Here is a 27,966-nt window from a genome sequence, read left to right on the forward strand (position 1 = left end):
ATAAAAACTTAGAACAAGGCCCCCAAACACGGCTTCTTCCCTCACTACTGGCTCTAGAGTAAATAACACTGACACTATTTCTTGTATTTTGCGGGTTCAGCCCACGAATTTCTAGTAAGATCCACTCCGCGAGTGGTTTTAGTTCCACCAGAAAGAGCTTCAACAGAAGTTTTCACACAGAACCACGGCTGGTCGGTCGAATCCTGCATTTGCGTTGCTCACAAGGTTGTAGCTGTGGTTGTGATCGCAGTGGATAAGTAGGTTGAGGAAAGATTCCCTCTCAGCCTCCGAAGACCCTGGTTAGAACACCATGTGTATCACAGACAGTGACTTGGATTCTGGACCCACACAGTTTCTCGCTTGCGCTCGGCCCAGGCCCACTAGGGAGCTCTGCGCAGGCGCAGCAATTGTGCGACATCCGTCACTTACGGCTTGAGAAGCTCGTGTTGGGAGTTGGTGGCGTGATACAGGTCTCTTAGGAACGAACGGCTCGGGCGCGGGTAATTAGCTTCCTTTCTTCTTTTCTTTACTAATTCTAGGTACTTGGGTCTTATGCTGAGCTTCCGGACCTGATGCGAACGTCCAGTCGTAGACCGCTCCACCCTTCCTTTTTACTACTCCCTTGCCCAGGTGGGGGTGAGGGGCGGGGTCGGAAACTAGGCTGGACTCCATCCTGGCGTCTCCACATTGAAATCTCCCGGGTAACTCACGCCTCTTCTTGTTTTCTAAGACTGGTTTCCGGGGACTGGGGCGTGCAGGGTCCGCCATGGAGCCAGAACAGATGCTGGAAGGACAGACGCAGGTACTAGGAGGCCCTTGATTCTGGGTGGCGGTGTGCAGGGATGCAGTGAGAAAGGGGGCTGATGTCGCTGTGACCCTTGTTTTATTTTCTAGGTTGCGGAAAATCCTCATTCTGAGTACGGTCTTACAGACAACGTCGAGGTAACGCATTTAGTTCTTATGCCGCATCTGTGAGTCTCTGAAGAACTGGAGAAAACTTGGGATCGGTTTTCACTAGGCTTGCTTTGCACATGGAAAAAGTTTTATTTTCCTGATCTGGATACCATTACATTATGAGTAGCTTGTTTTACTAACACTAAAATACTTCATTATGTGCAGACGTATAAATTAGTTTTGAGCCAACAGATAAACTTTAAAAATAATTATAAGAAACTAAGACCATCACAATAATTTTACTTGGTGTCTATTAATGCATAAACTGCACATGCTAAAATTAAGGAACTTTCTTGGTAGTGTGCTTGGTAAGTCAACATTTAATGTTCATTATTTTGCAGAATTTAGTAGTTGGTGCCTTTGGAAGCTGTAACCCCTTGTTAGTAAGTGCCAGGAAGTCCGTTCAGGCACGTAGCAACCCTGCATAGGATTTCTGAGGAGCGGCTTGTGGGTTACCAGATAATAGGTGGGATGTTGTGTTTTCAGAGTAGACGTGTTGACTATTTGAGGTAGAGCTAAATTGTGTTGCTAATCTTTAATCCCTAGATTTCATTGAAATGACTACTCTGTGCCTGTAAAATTGCTCGGGATGTTTATTGATTTAATACCCAGTATTAAGAGAATTTATCTCTTCGTATTGCAGTTTTCAGTTGAAATGCTATGCTGAGTCAGGGGAATATACTACACAATACTTTGTGTTGTCTTAAATTTAAGAGTTAGTTATCAGCATCCTTTTCTTAATGGTATCTGTTATACGAAGGCAGTGAGAGCCCTGATACCTTAGAGTAGTGTTTCACAAATGCTATTTCTTTTCCAAACTCTCACACCATTTTCCATTGGCCCATGGTGGCTCCATAAGATAAGTACTGGACTCCAAACCTTAAGGCCAGCAGTTCGAATCCACCAGACATTCCTCAGGAGAAGGATGAAACTTTCTTGTTCCGCAAAGAGACGGGGTCTCTGAGTCAGAACCTACTTGACACTCAATGGTACTAAGCAACAACAACAACATGGTAAAATAGAAAATAAGCACTGTGGAGTAAGAATTTGATAATGGGTTGTTGTTTTTGTTAAGTGCCATCATCCAGTGATAATGGTAGGCATTTTTTTTTTTTCTTTTCTTTCTCTATTCAGTGTTTGGATTTCCATTCTTTTGTAGTCTTAAAATGTCTTAGTATAACTTAATGATGGCAATAAATAGTAATGATATTTTTGATTTGTTTTTAAGTTTTTACTTGGCAAAATACAGAGTTAACAATCCTGTGTTAAAATCCCTTCAATCATCACATTTTATTTTTAACTTAACTTGTTTGAATAGCTAAAAGTGTGCTGCTCTATGGTGATTACAGATGCTGTTGTTTCAGCTTATAAAAGTAGATGCTTTGGGGTTTATAATATATATCTGTAACTTAACACAAGTAGATCTTTTTATGTATAGTATGCATGTCTTACAGCAGTATTATAACTATTATCCTCTCCTAGCATTGTACTATCATTATCATATATTTTATTTCAATATATGTTATATGTGGTTTTTATTTTTCCTATAAGTCACTGGACTGTGAACTGCAAGGTCAGCGGTTCAAGTCTACCAGTTGATCTGTGGGGGAAAGATGAGGCTTTTTGCTTACATAAAGATTTACAGCCTAGGAAACTATACAAGGTCGCTATGAGTAGGAACTGACTTGATGGCACTGAACAAAAATAACAAGTGAAATATATATAGATGTAACAAAACATTCACCAATGCAAAATAATCCCTATTTTTTTCTGAATTGTTCTCCTAACATTCATATAAATTCAGTGACATTGTGCCTTCCCTGCCAAAGCAACTCCCTCCCTCTTTCCTTCCTGCCTCAGGTAACAACTCATAGCTTTGGTTTCTATGTATTTTGCATGCCTATTCCATGTAAGATAGCTAATATAGTATTTGTTGTAATGTGACTAACTTATTTCACTCAGCATAATACTTTCAAGATTCATGTCTGTATTGTAACATGTACAGGACTTCTTGTCTCTTTACGGCTAAGGCTAAGTAGTATAGTCCTTATTGTATGTATACACCACATCTTTTGATGGGTATTCTGATTATTTCCACCTTTTGGATAAGGAACCCTGCTGGCATACTGAGTTACATGTTTGGCTACTAACCGTCAGGTCAGCAGTTTGTCTACCAGATACTCCACAGGAGAAAGATGAGGCTTTCTGCTCCTGTAAAGATTTGCAGCCTCAGAAACCCTATACAGGTTTCTATGAGATGGAAACTACTTGACGGCACATAGCCAGCCAGCTAGCCACCTTTTGGCTATTGTGAAGAAAGGCTGGAATGAACTTTGGTGTACAGATTTCTGTTTGTTTTCCATGTTGTTGCTTTGAGTGTTGTTAGAGTCACTTCCGACTCATCGCATCCCTGTAAAAGGGGTTTCGAGGAGCAGTTGGTGGGTTTGAACTGCTGACCTTTTCCCCATTCCAATGCTGATCTTACAGCACCACACCAGAAGTTCATAGTTATCCCTAAAAACTAGATTTGAACAGGAAGAAAATCAAGTATTTCATATCTAACCATGTATATTTGCCATTTTGGGGGTTGACTCTTTATTCCTTTGTGTAGATCTAGATTTCTGTCTGTTACATTTTCCTTTTGCTGAAGTGCTTGTGTTTCCATTTCTTGAAGTGCAAGTCTGTTTGTGAGGAATTTTTTTCAGCTTTTGATTGGTTGAAGAAGTCATTATTTTGCTTTTCTTTTTTTTAAAGTTTTTATTTTGAACTGAGTGATAGTTTACATGGGGAACATCAGTTTTATACTCATCATTTCATTAGAGTGATTGTAATCTCCTCCTTGCATCATCATTTAACAATATTTGCTTCTATTCCTTCAGTTGTTTTTTTTTGGATGTATACAAAAACACTCAGGAATATAATGACCAAAGGATACATTCTGTAAGCCTGCCTCCTGGCCATTAGCACCTGGCTGCAGCCTTTCTCTTTCCATGAGTCTAGAGTCCTCAGCTACTCTATCTCTCCATGCTTCTTTTTTTTTTTTTTTTTTTTATTAAATGTTTTTATTTTGGATTGAGTGAAAGTTTACAGGGCACATCATCAGCTTCACATTCAACCATTCATATAGCTTGTTTCATTACATTGATTATTATCCCCTCCATATATCATCAGTTTACAGTGTTTCTCTCTATCCTCTTTAGCTTTTTTTTTGGGATGGGGGGGGACTTGCCTTTTTGGAATTTACAGTCTCGGCTTTTAGGGAAGGTTTTTACATTTGTCTGTGGATATCCAGGGCTCATGTATGAGATTACTAACAAGCATTACTGAATAATCAGATGAGGGACAGTCCATGCTTTTCTTTTAAAGATATCTTTGCTTGCTTTAGATGGTGCTTCTAGTTGACATTGTTTCTGATGAGAAATCTGATAGTTTTGTCCCTTTATTTCTATGTGTTTTGCTTATTCTTTTTTAAAAAATTTTTTGGTAGCTGAGTGAAGATTTAGAGAAGATCAAGTTTGTATTCAACATATTCTATACTTTGTTTCATCTCAGTGATTTCAATCTTCTTGCAACAACAACCCCCTCCTTGCCACAACAGTTACGCAGCTCTCTCTCTGTGATTCCTATTTGCATTTTATCTACCTTCCTATTCCTTCTCAACTTTTTCCTTACGAAAATTTTGCCCTTTTGATTTTGAATGATTGACCATTCATTCCATGGTGAGCATACTTCCCTAGCGTTGTTATCCCCTCCTATAAACCTGTCTACTGCTTGGTTGAAAATTGGGCCATGAGGGTGAGTTTCTCTCCAGACTTGAAGCGTGCTTGAGTCCCCAGGTCTTGCCACACTGCTGGCCAACCAGGTCTCCACCCGGGTTCACAGAAGTCTATTGAACATTGTAGGGCTTAGCTTGCAGCTTCATTGCTGTTTTTCCCTCATTTCTCCTTATTGGTGATGAATGTCGTCACCAATCAGAGCATGCCTTCCCATTGAGTGTTAGTCTTGGAAGGGTCATTGTAGATAACTTTTTGTTTTTACTTAGCTTCTCTCCAGATTTTTTCCTTATCTTTGATTTTGAAAAATTTGATTGTCTTGCTGTTTTATTTTGGGGGTTCTATCCTGCTTGGAATTTGTTGAACTTCTTGAATGTCTGTCTTTTTGTCTTTCATTATGTTTTCTTTCAGCAACTCTTGGACAGTATTTTTTGTGGGTTTTTGTGGGGTTTTTTGCCCCTTGTTCTAGGATTCCTATTACATTTAAGTTATTTCTCTTGGTAGTGTCCCACATCTTAGGATTTTTTTGTTCTTTTATTCTGATTGTTAATTAAAATTGTTATTGTTACTGAGAGATTTTTCTTCATGTTTATTAATTTGGCTTTCCATTGATTCAGTTTTTTTTTTTTTTTCCTCTTTCTGTGTATTATCCACTTCTGAAGTCTTCGTGTTAATCTTCTGTCTTTCACACTGCATGGTTTTGTATGGTTCCCATTTTTTCAGTTATTTTGTCAGTTTGTTAACTGATTTTTCCCATGTTTTTGCCTTATGTTTCCTTGATTTGTAGTTTTCTAGCACTTTTTTTCAATCTGTTGAAATTACCAATTTATCATTGTTTGAAATTCTTTATCTGGTAATTCTGATACCATTTCTCATGTTGTATTTTCTGACTCTTTATTTTGGTGACTTGTTTGACACACTTTGTCTAGTTTCTTTGTATAAGTGCCCCGTCTCTCAGGAGGACACAAGAACAAGGGAGTACTGCACCCCCTGGGTGTCAATCTCCAGCTCTATCCTATGCCCACAGCCTGTAGTATCCATACCCTCTCCATGACAGCCCACAGTAGGCTCATTGTGGCTGCCTGTCCCATCATCTTGCCCTGGACTCTATAATCGCTTCCAATTTATTTTTTTGAATGTCTGTCTTGAGCATAAGGAGCTCTGGTAGCGTAGTAATTACGAATTGGGCTGCGAACTTCAGGGTCAGCAGTTTGAAACTACCAGCTCTTCCTCGGGTAAGGCTTTTTGCTCCTGTAAAGATTTATATCCTCAGAAAACCTGTTCACAGTCGCTATGGGTTGGAACCGACTCGACAGCACTTAACAACAACAACAACCAACTTGAGCATTGTGTGCTTTTTTGTTTTTTCTTTTAAACTTTTTATTGTGATTTGAGTAAAGGTTTACAGACAAGATCATCAGCTTTACATTCAACAAATCATTCACTTTGTTTCAGATCAAGGATTACAATCCCCTCCATGCAATAACAGTTATCATGTTCCCCTCCCTGTGGTTCCTGTTTACATTTCACTTACCTTCCTATCCCTTCTCAACTTTGTCCTTAAGGAAATTTTGCCCTTTTGATTTTGAATGATATAATCACTTTATTAATGGCCATATCTGCTCTATTATTTGTACAAAGGGATTTCAAAAAGTTTGTGACAAAATAGAATTGAAGGATAATGGAGTTCTTTTATGAACTTTTTGATGTTCCTTTGTATCGTTTCTGTGTCTGTGTTTGTGGAATAATTTTTCTCCTTATTTAAGGTAGTATTTTCCTGCTTCTTTGGCTGCCAGGTGATTTTTGTGTGTGTGCCTTGTGGGATGGTGGGCGTTTTCCACTCGTGATTGTTAGGAATATGAACTATTTGCTGCCTTTGTGAACTCTAAGGAGCACTCTTCCTACTATTTCAGGTATATTGTGCTTCTGCCCATGGCAGTACATGTGCACAGATAAGTACTCACTGTAGTGTCTACTTATACAATTCTCTCTTATCCATGCAGCTTTTCTGGCCATCTTTTGTGCATGTTCTAGGTATCTTCATCTCCCTGAGTTTTCAAATCTGTCTTGGGATGACTGCTGGCTGTGCTTAGGTTCTCCTTCCCTGTGTCGTGTCCTTTACACTTTCCAGCAGTAAGCTAGGGCGAACAATCATAAGACTTACTTCGTCTTTTTCTCTTTTTGTTATCACTGTTATGCACTGTGCTATCAGTTTATTCTTTTTTGTTTGTGGTAGTTTGGATACTTCAGAGTAAGTAAGGATCTCTAACTAAGATTGAGTATCCATCCCTCATCAGTCATTGGGGTTTGCTTGTTGCTGTGATGTTGGAAGCTATGCCACAGAGTCACCCAGGGTGGACAAGTTTCAGCAGAGCTTTCAGACTTAAGACAGACTAGGAAGAAGGAGGGACAGCTTCTTCTGAACGGTTAGTCACTGAAAACCTTGTGATTATCAGTAGAACAGTGTCGCGTATGATGCCAGGAAATGAGCCCCTTAGTTTGGAAGACACTCAAAATACAACTAGAGAAGAGCTGCCTTCTCAAAGTATAGTTGGCCTTAATGTGAATGGAGCAACTTTTTTTTGGAAACTTTGCTTGTTGATGTGACACAACTTAAAATGAGAAGAAACAGCTGCAAATATTCATTAATCGGAACACGGAAAGTATAATGTATGAATCTAGGAAAATTGGAAGTTGCCAAAAATGAAATGGAATGCATTAAGAGCCATATCTTAGCCACTAGAGAGTTGAAAAATGTATTGTCCATTTTGAATCATAATCATATGGTTTACTCTGAGGACAACAAGCCGAATAGGAATGATGTCAGATTCACCATCAAAAAGCATTTCAAGATCCATCTTGAAATATAATTCTGCTTGATAGGATGGCATTAGTATGCCTACAAGGATGACTGCTTAATACCTACCACAATTATTCAAATTTTTGCACCATCTACTCTAGCCAGCGATGAAGGTGAAGAATTCTATCAACTGCTTCAGTCTGAAATTGATCAAACATGCTGTCAAAATACATTAATTACTTGTAATTGCAATGTGGAAGTTGGAAACAGGAATAATCAGTAGGAAGGAAAATACAGCCTTGGTGACAAATTATGCTGGAGATCACATTATAGAATTTTGAAGACTGATGACTTAACTCATTGCAAATACTGTTGTTTTTTTTAACATAAATAGTGACTAAACAGGTGTATCTGGCCAGATGGACTACACAGGATTCTGTAGGAAGGTTAGGTGGAAAAGCTTAATATCATCAGTCAAAGTAACACTAGGTGCCGAATGTGGAGCAGACCATCAATTGCTCATAAGTAAGTGCAGACTAAAATTGAAGAAAATTAAAACAAAAGCACTGTAGATTCCTGAGATAGAGGCAGAGACGATGACGTGGAGAGATGGAACAGCTGGGGACTTTAGACACAGAGAGGGATAGGGGCTGTGTGCTGATGACCCGTGGTTGGGGGCAGGCTTGTAGTGTATGCCCTTTGATTGGGTGATGATGCATGGAGGGGATTGTAACCATGGCAATGAAACGATATATGATAGGATGAATGTAAAACTAATGTTCTCCCATGTAAATTATCACATAATTCACAATAAAACATTCAGAACAAAAAGAAAAGCACTGTATCATAAGCACTGGACTGCTAACTACAAGATTTGGCAATTCAAACCCACCATCCACTCCTTGGAAACACTGTATAAGGTCACAATGAGTGGAAACTGACTCAATGATATTTAATAACAATAAAAACCAAAGTATGACCTTGTGTATGTTGTTGTTGTTATGTGCCTTGGAGTTGGTTCGGACCCATAGTGACCCTGTATAGGGTTTCTGAGGAGCAGCTGGTGAGCTTGAACTGCCAACCTTGAAGTTCAAATGGCTTTGCAGCCTGACATGTTAATCCACAGTACCACACCAGGACGTTGTGTATATCCCACCTTAATTTAGGGACCAACTCAAGAGCAGATTTGATGTATTAGACACTGAGGATCGAAGACCAGAAATGTTGAGGGATGACATCAAGAACATCATCTATGGATGAACTTGACCTGTACTTATGGATGTAGTTGCTTAAAACACCAACCAAGAGGGAAGGAATCTTCACAGCAAGGATCATTCCCATCCCCTCTGTACACAGGGTTGATGGGGATGGGCAACTTAGACATCGGGTATTTAAAATGAGGGGGGCATAAAGGTACGAAGCGGCTGGCTTACAAGTTTTTTTTAAAATGTTTTATTGTGAATTATGTGATAGTTTACATGGGAGAACATTAGCTTTACATTCATCCATTCGTATATCGTTTCATTGCCATGGTTACAGTACCCTCCATGTATTATCAACCAACCAAAGGGTGAACCCTGCAAGCCTGCCCCTTGGTTGTCAGCACACAGCCCCTCTCCCTCTCTGAGTCTAGAGCCCTCAGTAGCTCCATCTCTCCATGTCGTTGTCTCTGCCTCTGTCTCTGGCACTACTGTTTTTACAAATTTTTAAGAGGGAGTATAGTTTCAGAGTGTTCAGGGGAAGGTAGAATCCCCACCAAGATAGTTCTTAGCTTGTCTCAATGGGTCTGGTGAAGGGAGATGAGGAAAAGATTCTTATGGTTTAGTAGTGAGTAATTATTATCATGACTAATTGTGATTGTCACAGCTGTAAAGGTAGAAGTTTTGTAACAAAAAGGGGGAGAGTAGTTAATCTTACAGTCTAAGAACAGAGGACCCTAGGACCATCAAGGGAGAAGAGCACTTAGTGGAATGGGGACCCTATCCAGAGAAGCAGCAACAACAGAGATGGAAGCAGAGATGAGGTTATGGAGAGATAGAGCAGCTGAAGACTCTAAACACATGGAAAGAGAAAGGCTGTGTGCTGGCGGCCAGAAAGCAGGCTTGCAGAATGTGCTTTTTGGTTGTTTAGATGATTGTGTATTCCTGAGTGTTTTGGTTGTACATCCCCCCAAAAAGCAAATACTGTTGAATTATGCATGGAGGGGATTGTAATCATTGCAATAAAATGGAATACGTTAGGATGAATGTAAAATTGATGTTCTCCCATGTAAACTATCAGTCAATTCACAATAAAAAATTAAAAAACAAAAAGTTTGTGGGGACAGTGAGACTAAATTAATGAGAATGAGAGAACTGGAACTGAAATACTGAGAATGTTGACACAAACTGAAGAATCTTAGCCAATACTGCTGAACACTGTGTAGAAATTGACGAATGGGAATCTGGTTTGTTATGTATACTGTTGTCCCCCACCCCCCCAAAAAAAGAAAAAAAGTTTAGTCATTAAAAAAAAAAAAATCTATGGAGAAAACAAAAGGTTATTTAAAAGACAGAAAAAAAAAAAGATCAAAATGAATATCAGAAGAGACTGAAACTTGCTCTTGAGTCTGTAGAGAAGGTAAAGCAAGTGGAAGAAATGAAATAAAAGAGCTGAGCAGAACATTTCAAAGGGCAGTTCAAGAAGACAAAGTTGTGTACTGAATGAAATGTACAAATACCTGGAGTTAGAAAACTGAAAAAGGAACATGTTCAGCATTTCTCAAGTTGAAAGAATTGAAGAAAAAATTCAAGTCTCAAGTTAAAATATTGAAGGATTCTTTGGGCAAAATACTGATTGATGCAAAAAGCATTAAACCAACATGGAAGAAATACAGTGTCACTGCTCTAAAAAGAAATGGTTGATGCATATAATCAAGAACTGATGGTATTGAAGTTCAAGCAGCACTGAAGACATTGCTGAAAAACAAGTCTGTAGGAATTGATGGAATATAAATTGAAACAATTTTAAGAAATTGATACATCGGATTGGCTTATCCTACAGTGCTACACCAGGACTCCAATTTAGTGCCTGTAGTGAACCTCATGCTGAAGGCACTCACCTTTCTTGCTCTGTGGACCAGCAAGCCCACTGCTCTGTCTTACACTGTTGGTGATGCTGCTGCAGTTGCTGATGCTACTGTGACTGTTTTCCCACCATTTCTCTTGTGTCACAGATCTGTTGTCTTCTGCATCTAGGAGGTTCAGCATGTAGGGATCTTGGGTTCTCTCCTGTTTCTTTTTTCTTGATTTCTGTTGATAGCTCATTTTAAACCTATGGGATGGCAAAACCAACCACTACCCACATTAGAGTTCCATACACCCTATTTGCATGGTTCCGCCTAACATTGATACTGTGTATTTTATTTGAAAGGTATCTAGTACCCTTAGTGGCCTTATTTGCATAGTTTTATCAAGTCATTTTGTAGGAATTACAAACACTGGATGGAAGCGCCATATCAAGTGATTCACTGCAATGCAATAGGAGTTGCTTAGCATTGCTGTGACTTAGTGGAGATATTGACTTGTCATATAGCTAATTACTTTTAATTGTAAGTACTGCAATATGAAATTAGAAAATAGATTTTGGGATTTTACAGTTTGTCTCCTTTAAGATGAAATTCTAAGTGTGGTAGAGTTTGAGGAATCGAGGAAAATACGACTTTCTGAAATGCCAAGTAAAAGTGTCTTTTCTGCAATGGAAATCTGAAGTTTGCAAAGACTTAATTAGAATTTTAGAAATGAGGGTGTGGTATGACTATCTGTTGTAATTTATTAATTAAAAATATATATTTCTAAATCCAGAAACAAATCAATAGTGATCTTGTAGATTAAATAGGCTTTGTAGAGATGTTATTTCCTAATTAAATTCTAGAATTATATTGAAAAAACATGGGCATAACTGGGAACCCTGCCTGGCATATTTCTGGGAATTATTTTTAGAAATCATGTTACAGACGATAAAGATACAAAAAAATAAACCAAACGAACTGTTGTTGTGTTGATTAGTACACATAGTGACTCTATAGGACAAAGTAGAATTCCTCCATAGGTTTCCGAGACTTTATAAGTCTTTATGGGTGCAGGGAGATTCATCTTTCTCCCTTGGAGTCTTCAATTTATGGATTTGAATCACTGGCCTTGCAGTTAGCAGTTCAATGCTTAACTTTATTTTCCTGCCTATCATTTAATTTTTTTCCAAAATAAAATTTGTTTATAAGGATGGTCTTATTTAAGTGAAAGTAATATTAAGAATTCTCTTTTTAAAAATAAAAATTCTGAATTTTTGAAATGATCGATTTCCAATTGAAGGCAGAATTTTTCTGTGAGATAGATTTTTAAAAAAAACTTTATTGTGAATTGGGTGAAAGTTTACAGTGCAGACCATCCAAACAGACTATCTTAAATTCAAACAAAATTCACATTTTGTTTCGTCTCACTTATTACAATATCCTCAGTGTAACATCACTTACCCTATTTGACCCCTAGGTTTCTTGTTTCTATTCCTCCTTTCTTAAACCTTCGGAACTTGGTTGTTGGGTAAATGCTGCCTTTTTGATCTCAAATGATTATTTTAAGGTTTGTGTACCTCACTAATGTTTACTGTTTGCTTTATAGATCTATCTATTCTTTAGTTGAAAATTGAGCAATGGGGTTGATGAGGTCAGTTGCAGACCTGAAGAGTAACTAAGGGCCACCAGTCTTTGTCTGACCAACAATTCTGGTCTCTTTTTTGAGTTTTGCTCCATACTTTAGCCTACTCTATCCATGACCACCTAAGGGTATCTCTTTCAGAGCATTTGTTAGTGCTCCTGGGCACCATTGAATCCTTGTCTTAGGATGTGGAGACTGATGATTACATGGTCCATTAGTCTACTGGACAAATTGTTCCTATGTATCTTTGATTTTCCTCACTCTTTCCTCCAGAGAGGGAGAGATACTAAGAGTTGTTTCTTAGATAGCTGTTCTTAAACTTTTAAGACCCCAGTCACCACTCACAAAGCAGGATGTAAAACATTTTCTTTGTGGACAGCATTAAGCCATTTGACCTGGATTTCCCTCAAAATGTTCGGTTACATCTAAAAAGTTTTAACTGTGCCACCTGTATGCTCCTTTATATCCATGCATTTATTTGCAGCAAATGTAAATACTCATGTATAAATATTCTCTGTGGAACATATATATGTGTACATCTGCATGGTGGTGGTGGTTATGTGCCATGGAGTCGGTTCCGACTCAAAGAGATCCTATTTGGGTTTCAAAGGCTGTAAATCTTCATGGGAGCAGAAAGCCTCATCTTTCTCCCATGAAACCATTGGTAATTTCGAACTGCTGGCCTTGAGATTGGCAGCCCGACTTGTAACCACTATGCTACCAGAGTTCTTTGTGTATATGCATATAAATATATATATATATATATATATATGTATGTGTGTATCTACCTGTTTGTATCTCCATACCAAATCTCTTCAGCCTGCTTGTCTGTTCAATTGTATATTGCCTTCCCCTTTATCCAAGTAATATATGTATTAATTTCTTTCCAAGTTTAAATCAATTTATTCTACTTTGAAATCTACTTTTTCTCCATTTGCAACCTCTGTAGTGACACTGTTTCCTCTTTTTACGTTATAATTGTTTGTTTGTTTTTTTAAATGCATATTTCTGGTTACTTATTTTCAGTCCTGTAGGTTTGTTTTAATTTAATATGTCTGGGTTGAAGGAGCTCTGGTAGTGTAGTGGTTACGAATTGGGCTGCGAACCTCAGGGCCAGCAGTTCGAAAGTACCAGCTGTTCCGTGGAAGGTAGATGAGGCGGTCTGCTCCTGTAAAGATTTACAGCCTTGACCCTGTACAGGGTCGCTATGAGTTGGAACCGACTCCACGGCACATAACAACAACAAATGTCTGGGTTGACTTCTGGACATTCTGACTTCTGGATGATGTTATCATGTCTATTATTGTTGGTTTTCCATCTGAAAAACTCCCTTTAGTATTTATTGTAAACTTGGTTTGGTTTTTACAATTCATTTTATTTGTTTTCTGGAAATCTCCTAATTTTGCTCTTGGATTTGAGGGACAACTTTGCTACTTATATGATTCTTAGTTGCCAACTTTTTTCTTTCAGACTTTTATATATGTCATCCCATTGCCTTTTTGCTCACATGGTTTTTGCTGAGAATACTGGTTCTCCTTTATAGGTTACTTTTTCTTTTTTAGCTGTTCTCAGGATTCTTTCCTTGTCTTTGGTTTTGGAGAGTTTGATTATCATATGTCATAGTGGTTTTATTTTGGAATCTGTCCAGTTTGAAGCACCTTCAGCTTCTTGAATGTATATGTTTTCATCTTTCATGAAATATTCTTCCAACCACTTTGACAGTTTTGGTTTTTCCTTTCTAGTATTAGCGTACCAACCACATGTAAGTAATTCTTGATGGTGTCCCACATAATTCTTATGATTGCTTTGGACCTTAAAATTCTTTTCTGATTGTTCCTGTATCAGATTAGAATTGAGAGAGTTGCCTTCAGTCTCACTAATCCACCCTTCTGTTGATTCAGTTCTACTGCTTTGTCTTTTCAATGTATCCATCTATTTCTGAAATGTTAGTGTTAATCTTCTGCCTTTCTTTTTGCTGTTTTTGTATGATTTCTAATTTTTTATTAATTTTGTCAGTTTATTCTTATAGTCTTTAATTCTTCTAAAATTTTGAAATTTTGTCTGTTTTCCTTGTTGTTGTTTTTTTTTACTTTTTATTATGAATTGAGTGAAGGTTTACAGAGCAGCTCATTAGTTTTACATTCAGTTAACAGTATTTACCTCTATTTACTTTAGTTAATGCATTCTTCCCTATGTCTCCCATTACCTTCATCATTCCACTGCTAGCCTCCCTCTTGTTGTATTTGCCTGTCCTGCCATGCATGTTTGTGAATAGTTTTACCTTCACAACTGCCCCCATAACCATTATAGATGGTTTCTTTTATTAAGAAAACCTTTTCTTTGGTTTCTTTTATTAAGAAAACCTTTTCTTTGGTTTCTTTTATTAAGAAAACCTTTTCTTAACTTTTTACAACATTCATCTCAACAATATCTGCCATTTTGTAGTTGACTAATTTCACTCAGGATTAATTTCATGAATCATCCAGGTTCATCCATTTTGTGAGATGCTTTGTAGATTCATTGCTATTCTTCAACATTGTGTAGTGTTCTATTATGTGTATGTATCAAAGTTTATTTAAACATTCTGTTGATAGACATTTAGGCTATCTCATTTTGTTTTTGTTTTTTTTTATGTGTCTCTTGTAGACAGCTGATTGAAGGATCATGTTTTCTTATCCATTTGGCTTTCTGCCTCTTGACTGGTAACAGTTAATCCATTTATATTCAGTGTAATTATCAATAGGCATGAATTGATTGCTGTCATTTTACTGTTGTTTTTTTTTTCCTAGTGCTGCTGGTTTCTTTGTGTCACGTAATTTTCTGCACTGAGTTCATTTTGTTTGTGGTTTTTTTTTCATTTCGTTTCTCTTGTGTTAATGTTTGCTAAATCTTTCCGATTTTCCTTTTTATTTTGATGTGCAGGTGTATTTTGGTCACTTGTTTTTAGCCAGTCTGTCTTTTTCTTAGTGATAACTGAAATTGTCTGTTTTCTCTGAGACATTGTGGTGTTTTTGTATTTGTAATTAATTGATGATTTTATGTTGGTATATTCTTACTCACCACTGTCTCCTGGTAGGTGTGATAAAGAATTTGAGTGTGTATGCAGTTCTCTGTTCCTTGTTTGTTTAGTATAGTTGAGGATGTTTGGTTGGTGTTGGCTGCTGCCTATGGACAATTAGGTGGCATAGGAGTAGATAGTGGGTTTTTACCAGATAGTGGGTTGAAAAAGTTATGGGTGTTACTTGGCTGTATATGTAAAGTTGCTGCCCCTTGTTGGGTGGGACAAGGATAAAAAATAAATAGCATAAAAGAAAATAAATAAAATCAAGTGGAAGGGACAGCAAACAAACAACAGCAAGGAAAAAAAAGAACATTTACTAAATAAAAGAAAGTAAAATAACAAGGGAAGAGAAGAAAGAAAATATAGTAAGCAAAACTAGTGAGTGAGGGAAAAGAGGAGAAAGAATATTAAAGAAGAAAATGAAGAGAAATGATAAAGAAGAAAGAAAGGAAAAAGAGAAACAAGAAAAACAAAAAAGGAAAGCAGGAAAATAAAATACAAAAAACAAGGGAAAGTAAAGTAAAGAAAAACAAAGACAGGAGAAAAGAAAAGTGGGACATGACCCAGAGAGGTAAAAACTAGGAGAGGGGGCATGTCATGATGTATGGGTTGGCACCCTCAGCCAGCTAAGGAGCTCTTGGTGTGTGTATGCGTGTGGGGGTGGGTTTGGGGCATGGAGAAAAGGAGTCTGGGATGCCTGATCCTAGACAGAGTTCCTGTAGACCTAGATGTTGTCTGGGGTCAGAGGACATGAGGCAGAAGTAGGTTTTGCTGGCTCAGAAAGTAACTCAGGTCAGGGTTTTTGTTCCCCTAAGAAACTCTTTTGGCCCCAGAGGTCAGAAGGGAACAGGGCAGCTGGTTATGGAAAGAGTTCTTGACCCATAGCCAACACTGCTTTTTCCTGATGTGATGAGGTAGAGTTCAGGCTTCCAACAGATGAGGATGGGTGGTGTGGGGTGTAGAGAGAAGTGTGCGCACCCAGCTCCTGTTCCATGAGGACACTGCACTGACCTTTGGCAGAGCAGGGGCTGTGTAGGACAGGGAATATCACAGGCTATTGGGTGGGGAGGGTAGGTGCTGTCCAAGATTCTGGTCACCAGAAGGGTGTTGAGAATAAGGGAAGAGCCCACATTTTCATCACCAGCCCAGTTTGTTTTTGTGACAGGCCACTCTTGATACAATGTTCCTTGCAGAAGTTCAAAATTGCTGAGCCCCATCAGGCTGGCTGACAGTTCACTGATCTGTTTCATTTCTACCCCCCTTTTTTTAATATTGTGAATTGAGTGAAGGTTTACAGAGCAGCTCAACAGTTTTACATTCAACAAGTCATATACTTTGTTTCATTACATAGTTGCGTACACTTATAGTTACCAGCATTTGCCTCTATTCATTTTAAGCACTGCTTTCCTCCTTGGGTCTGCCACCACCCCCATCTTTCCTCTGCCAGCCTCCCTCCAGTTGTACATTGCCTGCCCTGTCACCCATGTCAATGCGTGTCTACCCTGTAGCACATGTATCATTTCCTCCTCCCCACAAAACCATCATAGATTGTTTTTTTTTTTAATCAAGATAACCCCCCTCTTTTTTTTTTTAATGTAAAAAACAAAAGTGAAACCACATAGTAATATATAAATGTTTAAATATCTGTCTACTTATTGCCAATATTCTTCAACTTTTTCTCCTAGTCATTATTCATGCACTTCTTTAGCTTTTCCTCTGAAGTTTACAGTTATGGGATTATCATTTGGATCTGTTTCATTTGTTCTCTCGTGTCTTTGTAGTAGTGGGTTTATGTAGTCTATTTAGCATGTCTATCTAGTGCACCATCTTGTTATAAGTTAGTGAGGTAGTTTTATCATGCTATGTGAAATTCCCAAAATTTGGGGCTGGTTAGTAAAAGAATGCATAAATCATTTAATTGAACTTCATTCATTCAAGTATCACATTAATTATTTGTTTCATGTTAATAATGTCCCTCATTTTTGCTATTATTTATTTAGTATTTTACTTGTGATCTATTTATCTTTTAAAATCAGGGAGTCACAAATGTAAAGTCACTTTCCTGATAGATCAAAAATAACCACAAAAATTAAAAACAATGAATACAAAGCAGTGACAGTAAATTTTAGCTAGATTCTTAGTGCCATGGAATGCTCTGAGCCTGAAGCCTGTGCTCTTTGTTAAGAAGGGACTTAGCAGGTGTTACAAAGATGTTAGAGACTTAAGCGGGAAAGTGGGAAGTGTTCAAAAAGTCCTTGGGAAAATTTCATTTCTTCTAATTTAAGTTTTCTATGAACTTTTTGAAGTTCTGTGTATTTATACCATTATTACGATTATCTTTGATGTTATACTTGTATGTGAGCAAATAGTTGAAATGTTGTTAGGTGCTGATAAATAGGTTCTGACTTACAGCAATCCCATGTGCAGCACTACCAGGTGCTGTACCATCTTCACAATTGTTGCTCTCTTTGAGCCTGTTGTCGCAACCACTGTGTCAATCCATCTTGTTCAGGGTCTTTCTCGTTTACACTGATCTACTGTACCAAGTATAATAAGGATGTGGGGATGGTATAGCACCTGGTAGTGTTGCACTATACCAAGTAAGGAGCTCTGGGAGCATAGTGGTTACGAATCAGGCTGCAAACCCCAAGGTCAGCAGTTTGAAACTACCAGATTTTCCACAGGAGCAAGATGAGGCTTTCTGCTTCCGTAGAGATTTACAGCCTTGGAAACGCTGTACAGGGTCACTATGAGTTGGAACCGACTCCATGGCACATAACCACCAAACACCACTATACCAAGTACGATACCCTTCTCTAGGAAGTTGGTCTATCCTATGTGAGACCAAGTCACCCTATCTTTGCTTCTAAGGAGCATTCTGACTTTGCATCTTGTAAGATTTGCTTGTTTTTCTGTCAGTCATGGTAGTCTATATTCTTCTCCAACACCAAAGTCATCGATTCTTCTTCAGTTTTCCTGCTTATTACTCAGTTTTCACATGTATATGAGGTGACTGAAAATACCATGGCTTGGGTCAGGTGCTCTGTAGTCCTCAAAGTGATTTCTTTGGCTTGGATGTCTTGTTATAATTCATTGTTATTTAACATTATGTCTTGGGTTTTGTGGAATATAAGAAAATGAAAAAAGGGGGTTCTTAATTCTTCTAAAATGACAAATGGTAAGGGCTAAAGAATAGGATTTGGAGAGCTGATATTAAAACATTATGCCTAGGAGAGAGGCTTGAATGCAAAGTTTAAAAATGGGCCTGAATTTGTTCTTTTGGTGGAGAGGTTTGCAGACCAATGCCAGTTTTCTAATAATTGATTTGCCATCTGTATGTCATGTTTCCATTAATTTTTATTTAGTACTCAGCATAATCTGCATACTTAGGATGTTCATGCATTGTTTTTTGAATTCACTAGAGGATAGTAGAAAATGAGAAGATTAATGCAGAAAAGACATCTAAACAGAAGGTGGACCTCCAGTCTTTGCCAACTCGTGCATACCTGGATCAGACAGTTGTGCCTATCTTATTACAGGGACTTGCTGTGCTTGCAAAGGAGAGGTAAGATAATAGTATCTGCAAGTATAGCTACCATAGAGAGCAAAATAATATGAAACATCAATAATTATTTATTGGTTTGCAGTAGCAGTACTTTATGGATATTAATTTTAAAAAATCAACTATAATCTCACAACTCAGAAATTTTCCTTGTTTTCTACTAGTCTTAAATCAAAATTTGTAATAAAGATTCATAATCATGATATGCATGTAATTTTTGTCTCCCTTTAGTATTTTAACAAAACTTTCCATATTTTTCTACTGTTTTTGTAATTATAATTTAAATTATAGTAGTATCATATTCTCATTGTTAAGCATTTAAGTCCAGTTTCCTTTGTTATTATAAAATTCCAAAGCCACTTGCACAGAATCCATACTGACTCATTGTGAACCCATGTAAGGGTTGTAAACCTTTTTGGGTGCAGAAAGTCTCATCTTTCTTCTTCAGAGCGGCTGGTGGATTTGAACTGGCAAGCTTGTGATTAGTGGCACAGTGCTTATCTTACAGCGCCACCAGTGCTCCTTTTATTATTATAAGTCACCGGTTATTTTCCTCCCTCTAACTTTGCTTTTTAAATTACTTTTGTATGATAAATTCCTTGAATTATCTTACTAGTTTAAAGGATATGGCTTTTCTGGTGTTTAACATAGTATGTTATATTTCTGTCCAAAACGTTGTCTTAAAATTTTCCCAGTGTAACCATAGCCTCCATGGCATGGAATATTAGAAGCCTTTTTGACAAGGTGTTTTGATTTATATGTCTTCATGAGCAAGATTACTGTTATTTCTCTTTTCTCTACATGTTTTTCCAAAGTAACTCTTAAATTATTTTTGTATAGGTAAATCCAATAAATTTTTTTTTATAAATTAGGTTGTTAACATTTATTAGGGCACATACCATGTTTGAAGGATAATTCTGAACATTGTAACAAATTGACAAATTGATAATAAAAAATTGATACAAATAGTCTTAAGGTAAAAATGATAGATTTAGAGTATATTTTTTATTATGTAAAAATTAAATGAATAAACAATATTTATGTTTGAATGTTACATTTATAAAGTAGCATCTATTTATGTCTGCAAAGTTTATTTTGTCCACATTATTGACTGCTACAATATGGGCATCTTTTATCTTCCTGATTCTGTTTATTTTCTTTCTTTAAAGAAGGCAGTTCTTTAGAAATAGTAAATAATACCTTAAATTCTGAAAGAAAACAAATGGAAAACATTTTGTGTAATATACTTTTTAATTTATTTAGCAAATTCTTTTTAAAACTAGAGTCTGGACACATAATTTGTCATTAACTCTATCAATTATTTGAGAAATACCTATATGTAGCCAGCTTAAAGAACTGTTTAAAATAGCAAAGGAATGTTTTATCAATTTTCATTGTACTTTTTCAAAGTAGAGTTTGAAATAGATCTTTTCTCTAACTTTTGTCTTTTAACTTGTCTTTTTATCAAGAATAATTCATATAATATAAAAGTGATAGATATGAAATGTTTCAGATGCTGTTGAGTTGACTCCAACTTAAAGTGACCCTGTGTACAACAGAATGAAACACTGCCTGGTCCTGTACCACACTCACAGTCATTTTACATTTGAGCCATTGTTGCTGCCAGTCTATCTCTTTGGGGATCTTCCTCTTTTCTAACCCACCCTCCATTTTACCAAGTACCATGTCCTTCTCCAGGGACTGGTGATGGTGGTAGTGGTGGCTTTGTGCCGTGGAGTCAGTTCCGACTCATGGCGACCCTGCATAGGGTTTCCGAGGCTGTAAATCTTTATGGGAGCAGAAAGCCTCAATTGTCTTCCACGTAACTGCTAGTAGTTTTGAACTGCTCACCTTGAGATTAGCAGCCCAGTTCATAACTACTATGCTACCAGAGCTCCCTCCAGGAACTAGTCCCTTCTGATACATGCTGAAACTATGAGAGACGAAGTCCAACCATGCTCTCTTTTAAGGGGCATACGGGTTATACGTCTTCCGTGACAGATTTATTCTTCTGGCATTCCATGGTATTTTTTAATACGCTTCTCCAGCATCATAATTCAGATGCATCAGTTCTTCTCCAGTCTCCTCCTTCATTGTCCAGCTTTCACATGCATATGAGGTGATTAAAAATACCATGGCATAGCTCCCAGCATCACAGCAACATGTAAGCTATCACATTATGATTGACAAATGTAAAGATATAAAATATTATCTCAATTTTGTAAATATTTTTAGCTTCTCAGGTTTATCATATGGTGGGATCATTAGAATTATTGTTGGTTTCTATTATCTGAAGAAAGATATGTGACTTTCAAGAGAAACGTATTAGAATTTATCACATGAGTGTTGCTTTCATTGATGAGCCACTTGGGAAGTTCATCTATATGTCTCAATGATGCTACAGCCATTGTTCTATATGTTTTTGTACCTTCATCAAAGGATAATCCAAATACAGAAAATTATGCAAATCCACAAGTATGCAGCATGGTGAATTTCTACAAAGCAAATATACTAATGTAAACTGTATCCAGATTGATAAACCAAACATTGCCATTACTCTAGAAACCTCCTTTGTGATCCCTTCAAGCCATCATTTTCTCTGAGTAATCATTATTTTTTTGTCAGACATATTTGAAACTTGTGTTACAGAGCTAAGCATAATAACCAGATTTAAGTCATAAAAATTTTCATTTCTTTCAACTATATTCCTGGCTGGCTTTCTTGCCTGTCTCATTTATCATAACATTTGCTACCAGTGGCCTTTTACTTTAAAATGAAACTTAAAAAATAAAAAGGTTTGTTTTAATCATTAAAAAATACATTTAAATAAGCACATCTAGAATGTAAATTTCTAAACTTTGGATTTCTTTTCCCTTGCAGACCACCAAACCCCATTGAATTTCTAGCATCGTATCTTTTAAAAAACAAGGCACAGTTTGAAGATCGAAACTGACCTATTGGGAAGAACAGAAAAATTGTTTGCTACTTTAGATTTACATGATTAAGAGGCAGTTTTAATTGCCATGATTTCTCCCCTCTCTTTTGGAAATCTGAGAACCTTCAGGACCACACAACTTAAATTCCAGAGTTGCCGAAGAGAACTTATTTCCCTTATTTTGATTTAATCACTATACTTATTTAATGAGTGTATTCTGTGCAATTTTTCCTCAGATTGTCTTTAACTTTTGTTTTTAAAATGACCATCGAAATAAATAGTCAAAATGCCATCATTTTAAAGTAGTTTTTGTTCTGTATTTTATATGATTGAATTGCTTTCAAATGACTTGTTTCTTATGTCCTAGAATGTTGCAGAGTTTCATAAGCATGAAAATACAGTAGAGTCAAGTATCAAAAATACCTTGCCAATTTTTCTCTATGTTGTCCTTTGATCTCTTTGAGGATGGGGTCCAGCCATCTTCATTTTTAAACAAACATCACAAGTAATTGTAATATACAATAAAGTTGGAATACTGATATATGCATTTCAAAGAGTGAACAATAACTATAGCCTCTATTGCCGTCAAGTTTCATAGTCATAATAATAACTCATTTTTTGAAGTCCTACTATGTGTCATGCATAGTACTATCTTACTTGAATTATTTCTAATATAGCAGCTCTGCAAAGTCGATATTCTTTCCGTGTTGAAGATGAGGAAACAGACTTGGAGAGGTTAAATCATTTGGTCAAGCTCACATTGCTGGTAAGTGCTTGAATGGGAATTCAAGCCCAGTTCTATTAAGGTGTTGTTGACAGCTAAGTGAAAAGTACTTGTGGTACTTTTTTCTTTTAACAATAAAAAACAGGCAGTCCAGTTTTTACAGGGTATTGGTTTGTTAATTTTGTCCCCTCCTAAGAAATTGAGATTACTCATTAGCTCAGAAAATAGAGAAAATAATGTGAAGAGAGCCAGGCAGGAAAAACTGATTAGAAGAATAGTTTTCCTTGTGGAGTCATTTTGCCCTCTCTTCACCCCACATTTGGTGATATCCAGAGATACAACTGGAGTAAGGTGGATCCTAGTGGTATGTAGTTGGCATAAGTCAGAGATGCTGCTAAACATGTTACAAATGCATGGGATTATCCTGCCTGTCTCTTCCTCTCCAGCTCAGAATGTTAGTAGTGCCATGGTTGAGAAGTTCTGCATTAAGTCTTGTGTTTCCAAGCTGAAAATGTCTAAGCCTTTGTAAAGTGAGAAATTAAAAATTGAATGATGATCTCTTACAGCTCTCTTTAAGACAAACATCAGTAGGACTGACACTTGGGGAGGTGATAGTAATAGTTTTTATATTGCAGAGCTACATATTTGAATAATGAAAACCTGTAAATATTGGGGTGTCTTGTTTATAGAAGGAACCCTGGTGGCACATTGGTTAAGGGCTCATCTACAAATAAAAATATGGCAGTTTAGACTCACCCAGCTGCTTCGTGGAGAAAGAGATGGTGATATAAATCTTGTAACGATGACTATGTAGAAAATCCTATGGGGCATTTTTGCTCTGACACATGGGGTTGCTGTGGGTCAGAATCTACTCCATGGCACCTAATAATATTTTTATGTAGATGCTTTCACTAGTATTGATTCTATCAAGTTATTTTAGTTTGACTATCTAAAGTTGACCACTGTAGTCTTTTTAGTGATACTTTGGCATCTGTAAGTACTAGATGTTAAGTGCCATCAAGTCAGTTCTGACTCATAGTGACCTTGTATAGGGTTTCTAAGAAGTAGCTGGTGTGTTTGAACCACTGCCTTGCAGTTAGCAGTCCTCTGGTGCTGGTGGTTATATGCTGTGGAGTAGGTTCCGACTCATAGCAACCCTGTACGGGGTTTCTGAGGCTGTAAATCTTTATGGGAGCAGAAAGCCTCATCTTTCTCCCGCAGAACAGCTGGTAGTTTTGAACTGCTGACCTTGGGGTTTGCAGCCCGATTCGTAACCACTACACTACCAGAGCTCCTACTTATCCTATAATACCATGCCAGGACTTTAAGTACTAGATTGTTGTTGTTAAGTACTAGATAAGGTAATCTTTTATTAATTACATAGGCTATTTAGATAATGGGTAGCATGGTAGCTCCATAAGATAAGTACTGGACTGACAAAGTTAGCGGTTTGAACCTACCAGCCACTCTGCAGGGGAAAGATGAGGCTTTAGGCTCCCACAAGACATACAGCCTTGGAAATACTATATAGGATTGCTGTAAATCAATCTATTCTATAGCACTTAACAACAAATATAGTTTAGATATACTTAAAATACTGATAAAGATCAAAGATCAAAAGTATGGGCTGCACCTCAATGTAAAGAAAACAGAAATCCTCACAACTCAACCATTATATAACAGCATGGTAAATGGAGAAAGATTTGTCAAAGATGTCAATTTACTTGGGTCTACTATCAACACTAGTAAAAGTAGCAATCAAGAAATCAAACCGTGGTATTTCCAGTAGCCTTATATGCATGTGAAAGTTGGATGCTGAGTCAGGAAACCCTTAGAAGAGTTGATGCATTTGAGTTACGGTGTTGGAGAAGAATATTAAACATACCATGAACTGGCAGAAGAACAAATCTGTGTTGAAAGAAGTACAGTCAGAGTGTTTCTTAGAAGCCAAGATGGTTAGACTTTGTCTCTTATCCTTTGGACATGTTATCAGGAGGGACCAGTCCCTGGAGAAAGGACATCATTCTTGGTAGAATGGAGGGTCAGCAAAAGAGGAAGATCCCAAAGGAGATGGATTGACACAGTGGCAACAGCTATGGGCTCAGGCTTAACAATTGTGACGATGTGGCTCAGAACTGGGTAGTATTTCGTGCTGTTGTGCGTAGAGTTGCTAAGAGTCGGAAATGACTGATGACAACAGCAACAACAGATCATACATACATATGTACATACATACATAATTGGTCCTTAGAAGCATGAATCAATTTGGAATAGAGCCTGGGTTTGTAAATTTGGCAAAAAACAAAAAAAAACCCAAAAAAAAACCCACCTCGGAGGCATTCTGCTATATATTTCTGGTTAAGGACTGCTTAAGGAAAAAATGAAAAACCATTTGCTATTAAATGTATTCTGACTAATGATTACCTTAACTATCAGAGTAGAACTGTATTTTGCAGAGTTTTTAATCTTGTAACTTTCTGGAAAAATTTAAAAGGACTTTTGAGGCACTTCTGGTTGCCCTGAATCTTCAAACTTTATAATTTTAGTTTTGGAAGTTGTAAATATGTAATAATGTATACTGTGCTATATATTACTTCTAATGTTTTTTAGAATTATTTTGAAATGATCATTACTTCTAATGTTCTGTCTTAAATTACTCCATCCTGGATTTGTTTATTTTTGCAGTAAGGGCTGAGACTAGCTGTGTCTTCCCTGGCAGTCCACCTGCCACTTACTGAGTTCATACTATGTTCCATGCACCTTGCTAAATACAAAGATTATTATTTTTTAGTCCTCAACTAGTTTTAGGTGAAGAAGCTGAGATTTGGTTAATTTATAGAAGTAGCAAATCAGTGACAAGGATTTAAAACCAGCCTTTTGTGCAGAAAACAAGTTGTTACTAAGTAGACTCTGACTTAATGGCAACTCCATGTGTATCAGAGTAGAACTGCTCCATACTTTCCCTGCCTTTTCTGTTTTTACTTAATTTTTGTTAAGACTATAGGACTCATACACCAATTCAATTTTTCTTTTTAAGTTTTTATTGTGAATTGAGTGATAGTTTACATGGGAGAACATCAGCTTTACACTCATCCTATTGTATTTCGTTTCATTGCAATGATTACAATCCCCTTCATCATCATCCAACAGCATTTGCTTCCATTCCCTCTGTGTTTTTTCTTTTGGATGTACACCAAAGCACTCAGGAATATATAACCATTCAAACAACCAGAGGGTACACCCTGCAAGCCTTCCCCACAGCCGTCAGCACATAGCCCCTTTCCCTCAATTCAATTTTTAAATATCCAGGTTAGTAACATTAATTATATTCTTTTAGTTGTATAACCATTCTCCCCTTCCTTTTCTGAATTGTTCCTCTCCCATTGACACAAACTTACTGGCTTTAAGTTTCTTAACTCATTTTTTGAGTTGCTGTTGTCAGTTTGATTCCTATCTTTCAATGGCTGATTTATTGGAAATAGATCACCAGGCTTTTCTTCCAAGATGCTTCTTATTGCTGTTGTTAAGTGCCGTTGAGTCAGTTCTGACCCATAGCAACCCTGTATAGGGTTTACAAGGAGCAACTGGTGAGCTTGAACCACCGACCTTGTCGTTCAAAGGGCTATGTAGTCTGGTGCATTAAGCCACAGCGCCACACCAGGACTCCTAGGTGGACTCAGACCTCCAACCTTCCAATTAGTAGCTGTCTTAGGCTGGCTTCTCTAGAGTAGCAAAACTGATGAAATTTATGTTGTTGTTAACTGCTGTTGAGTCAGTTCCAAATCATAGTAACCCTGTGTAGGGTTTCCAAGGAATGGCTGGTGAGCTTGACTGCCAATTTTGTGGCTCCAACTGACCTTGCAATCAGTGCATTAACCCACAGCACCACACCAAGAGCTCCAATGAAACATACATACATACATACATATGTATATATATCCTGGTGTGGTGCTGTGGGTTAATGCTCCAGACTGCAAAACCATTTGAACTGCAAGGTCTGTGGTTTAAGCTCACCAGCTACTCCTCGGAAACCCTATATAGGGTCACTATGTGTCCGAACCGACTTGATGGCACTTTATAGCAACAAGATATATGTATATATTTGGGAAATTTAAGTCAGTGAAATGGCTTACAATTGCAGAGCTGGGAGAGTCCCAAGTCTGGGTAGATAAATCAAGATTGACAGGCAGGTCTGGCATGTAGGCAGGCAGATGACAGAGCATGCCACTGGCTCCGGTCCAAAGAACCAGATGAGACAGATTCAAGATCCAGACCCAGCAGAAAAGCAAGTAAACTTTGCCTGAGTTCCCATTAGATTAGAAGCTGGCTATACCTCCAAGGAAACAACCTTTAATTGATGGGCTGCTAATAGCCCCTCATTGAGTTAACTATACTGTATTAGCTGCCACCTTGACAATAGCCACATCTTAACTGCCAAACCACTGGGAATTTTGGTCCAGTCAAATTGACATAAAACCGTAACACAGCAACCAAGCAGGTCAACTATTTGTACCACCTAGTGATTCCTGCTTGTGCAGACATTCTGATTAATGCAATATTGCTTCTGTTAAGTGCCATCGAGTCAATTGTGACCCATAGCGATCCTGTATAGGGTTTCTGAGGAGAAGCTGGTGAGCTTGAACCGCTGACCGTGCAGTTCAAATGGATTTGCAGTCTGGTGCATTAACCCACAGCGTCACACCAAGACTCCTAATATTACCTCTTGTTGTTTGTTGTTGTGAGGTGCCATCGAGTCGGTTCTGACCCATAGTGACCCTGTGTAGGGTTTCCGAGGAATGGCTGGTGACCTTGAACTGCTGACCTTGCAGTTCAAATGGCTTTGCACTCTGCTGCATTAACTCACAGTGCCACACCAGGACTCCAATATTACATCTTAGGTGTGTGTAAAATTTGAGTCTGTGCTTAGCATGTATAACAGAAGGCGTCTTAACTGACTGGTAATTAAAAAGTATGAGGGGACTTCAAAAAGTTTTTGGAAAACTTCCATTATCTTTTAATTTTTCTACACACTTTTTCAAGCCCCCTTGTATGTCAAAGTTGTTAAGTGCCATCAAGTTGGTTCCGGTATATCACGACCCTATGCACAACAGAATGAAACACTGCCTTGTCCTGCTGTGCCATCCTCACAGTTGTTAACTCTTAGCCCATTGCAGCTGCCACTGTGCCAAGCCATTTCATTGGGGGTCTTCCTCTTTTTTGCTACCCCTGCACTTTACTAAGCATGATGTCCTTTTCCAGGGACTGATCCCACCTGATAATATGTCTGAAGTCTCACCATCCTTACTTCTAAGGAGCATTCTGGCTGTATTTCTTTCAATACAGATTTGTAGGTAATAACATATTGTAGACAGTTTGTTTTTAATTTAAAGGATGTTAATTTATATAGGTAATATATTTAGTCTTTTTTTGGGGGGTAGGTTTTTTTAAATTAGAATTCTTCATAGT

The 27,966-nt window shown here is 37.6% G+C and overlaps 1 protein-coding gene across 1 annotated transcript; it reads left to right on the plus strand.

The window, feature by feature from the left end:
- The first annotated feature begins 443 nt into the window (after positions 1 to 443).
- On the plus strand, positions 444 to 22,068 carry DPY30 (dpy-30 homolog (C. elegans)). The gene is made up of 5 exons (XM_006835159.1): positions 444 to 500; positions 731 to 802; positions 895 to 942; positions 18,702 to 18,844; positions 21,722 to 22,068. Exons 2-5 carry the CDS (start codon positions 767 to 769, stop codon positions 21,792 to 21,794), a joined length of 300 nt encoding a protein of 99 aa, XP_006835222.1. The 5' UTR covers positions 444 to 500; positions 731 to 766; the 3' UTR covers positions 21,795 to 22,068.
- Positions 22,069 to 27,966: the final 5,898 nt, after the last annotated feature.

This window comes from Chrysochloris asiatica, unplaced genomic scaffold (assembly GCF_000296735.1).
Source record: "Chrysochloris asiatica unplaced genomic scaffold, ChrAsi1.0 scaffold00016, whole genome shotgun sequence".
Classification (NCBI taxonomy): domain Eukaryota; kingdom Metazoa; phylum Chordata; class Mammalia; order Afrosoricida; family Chrysochloridae; genus Chrysochloris; species Chrysochloris asiatica.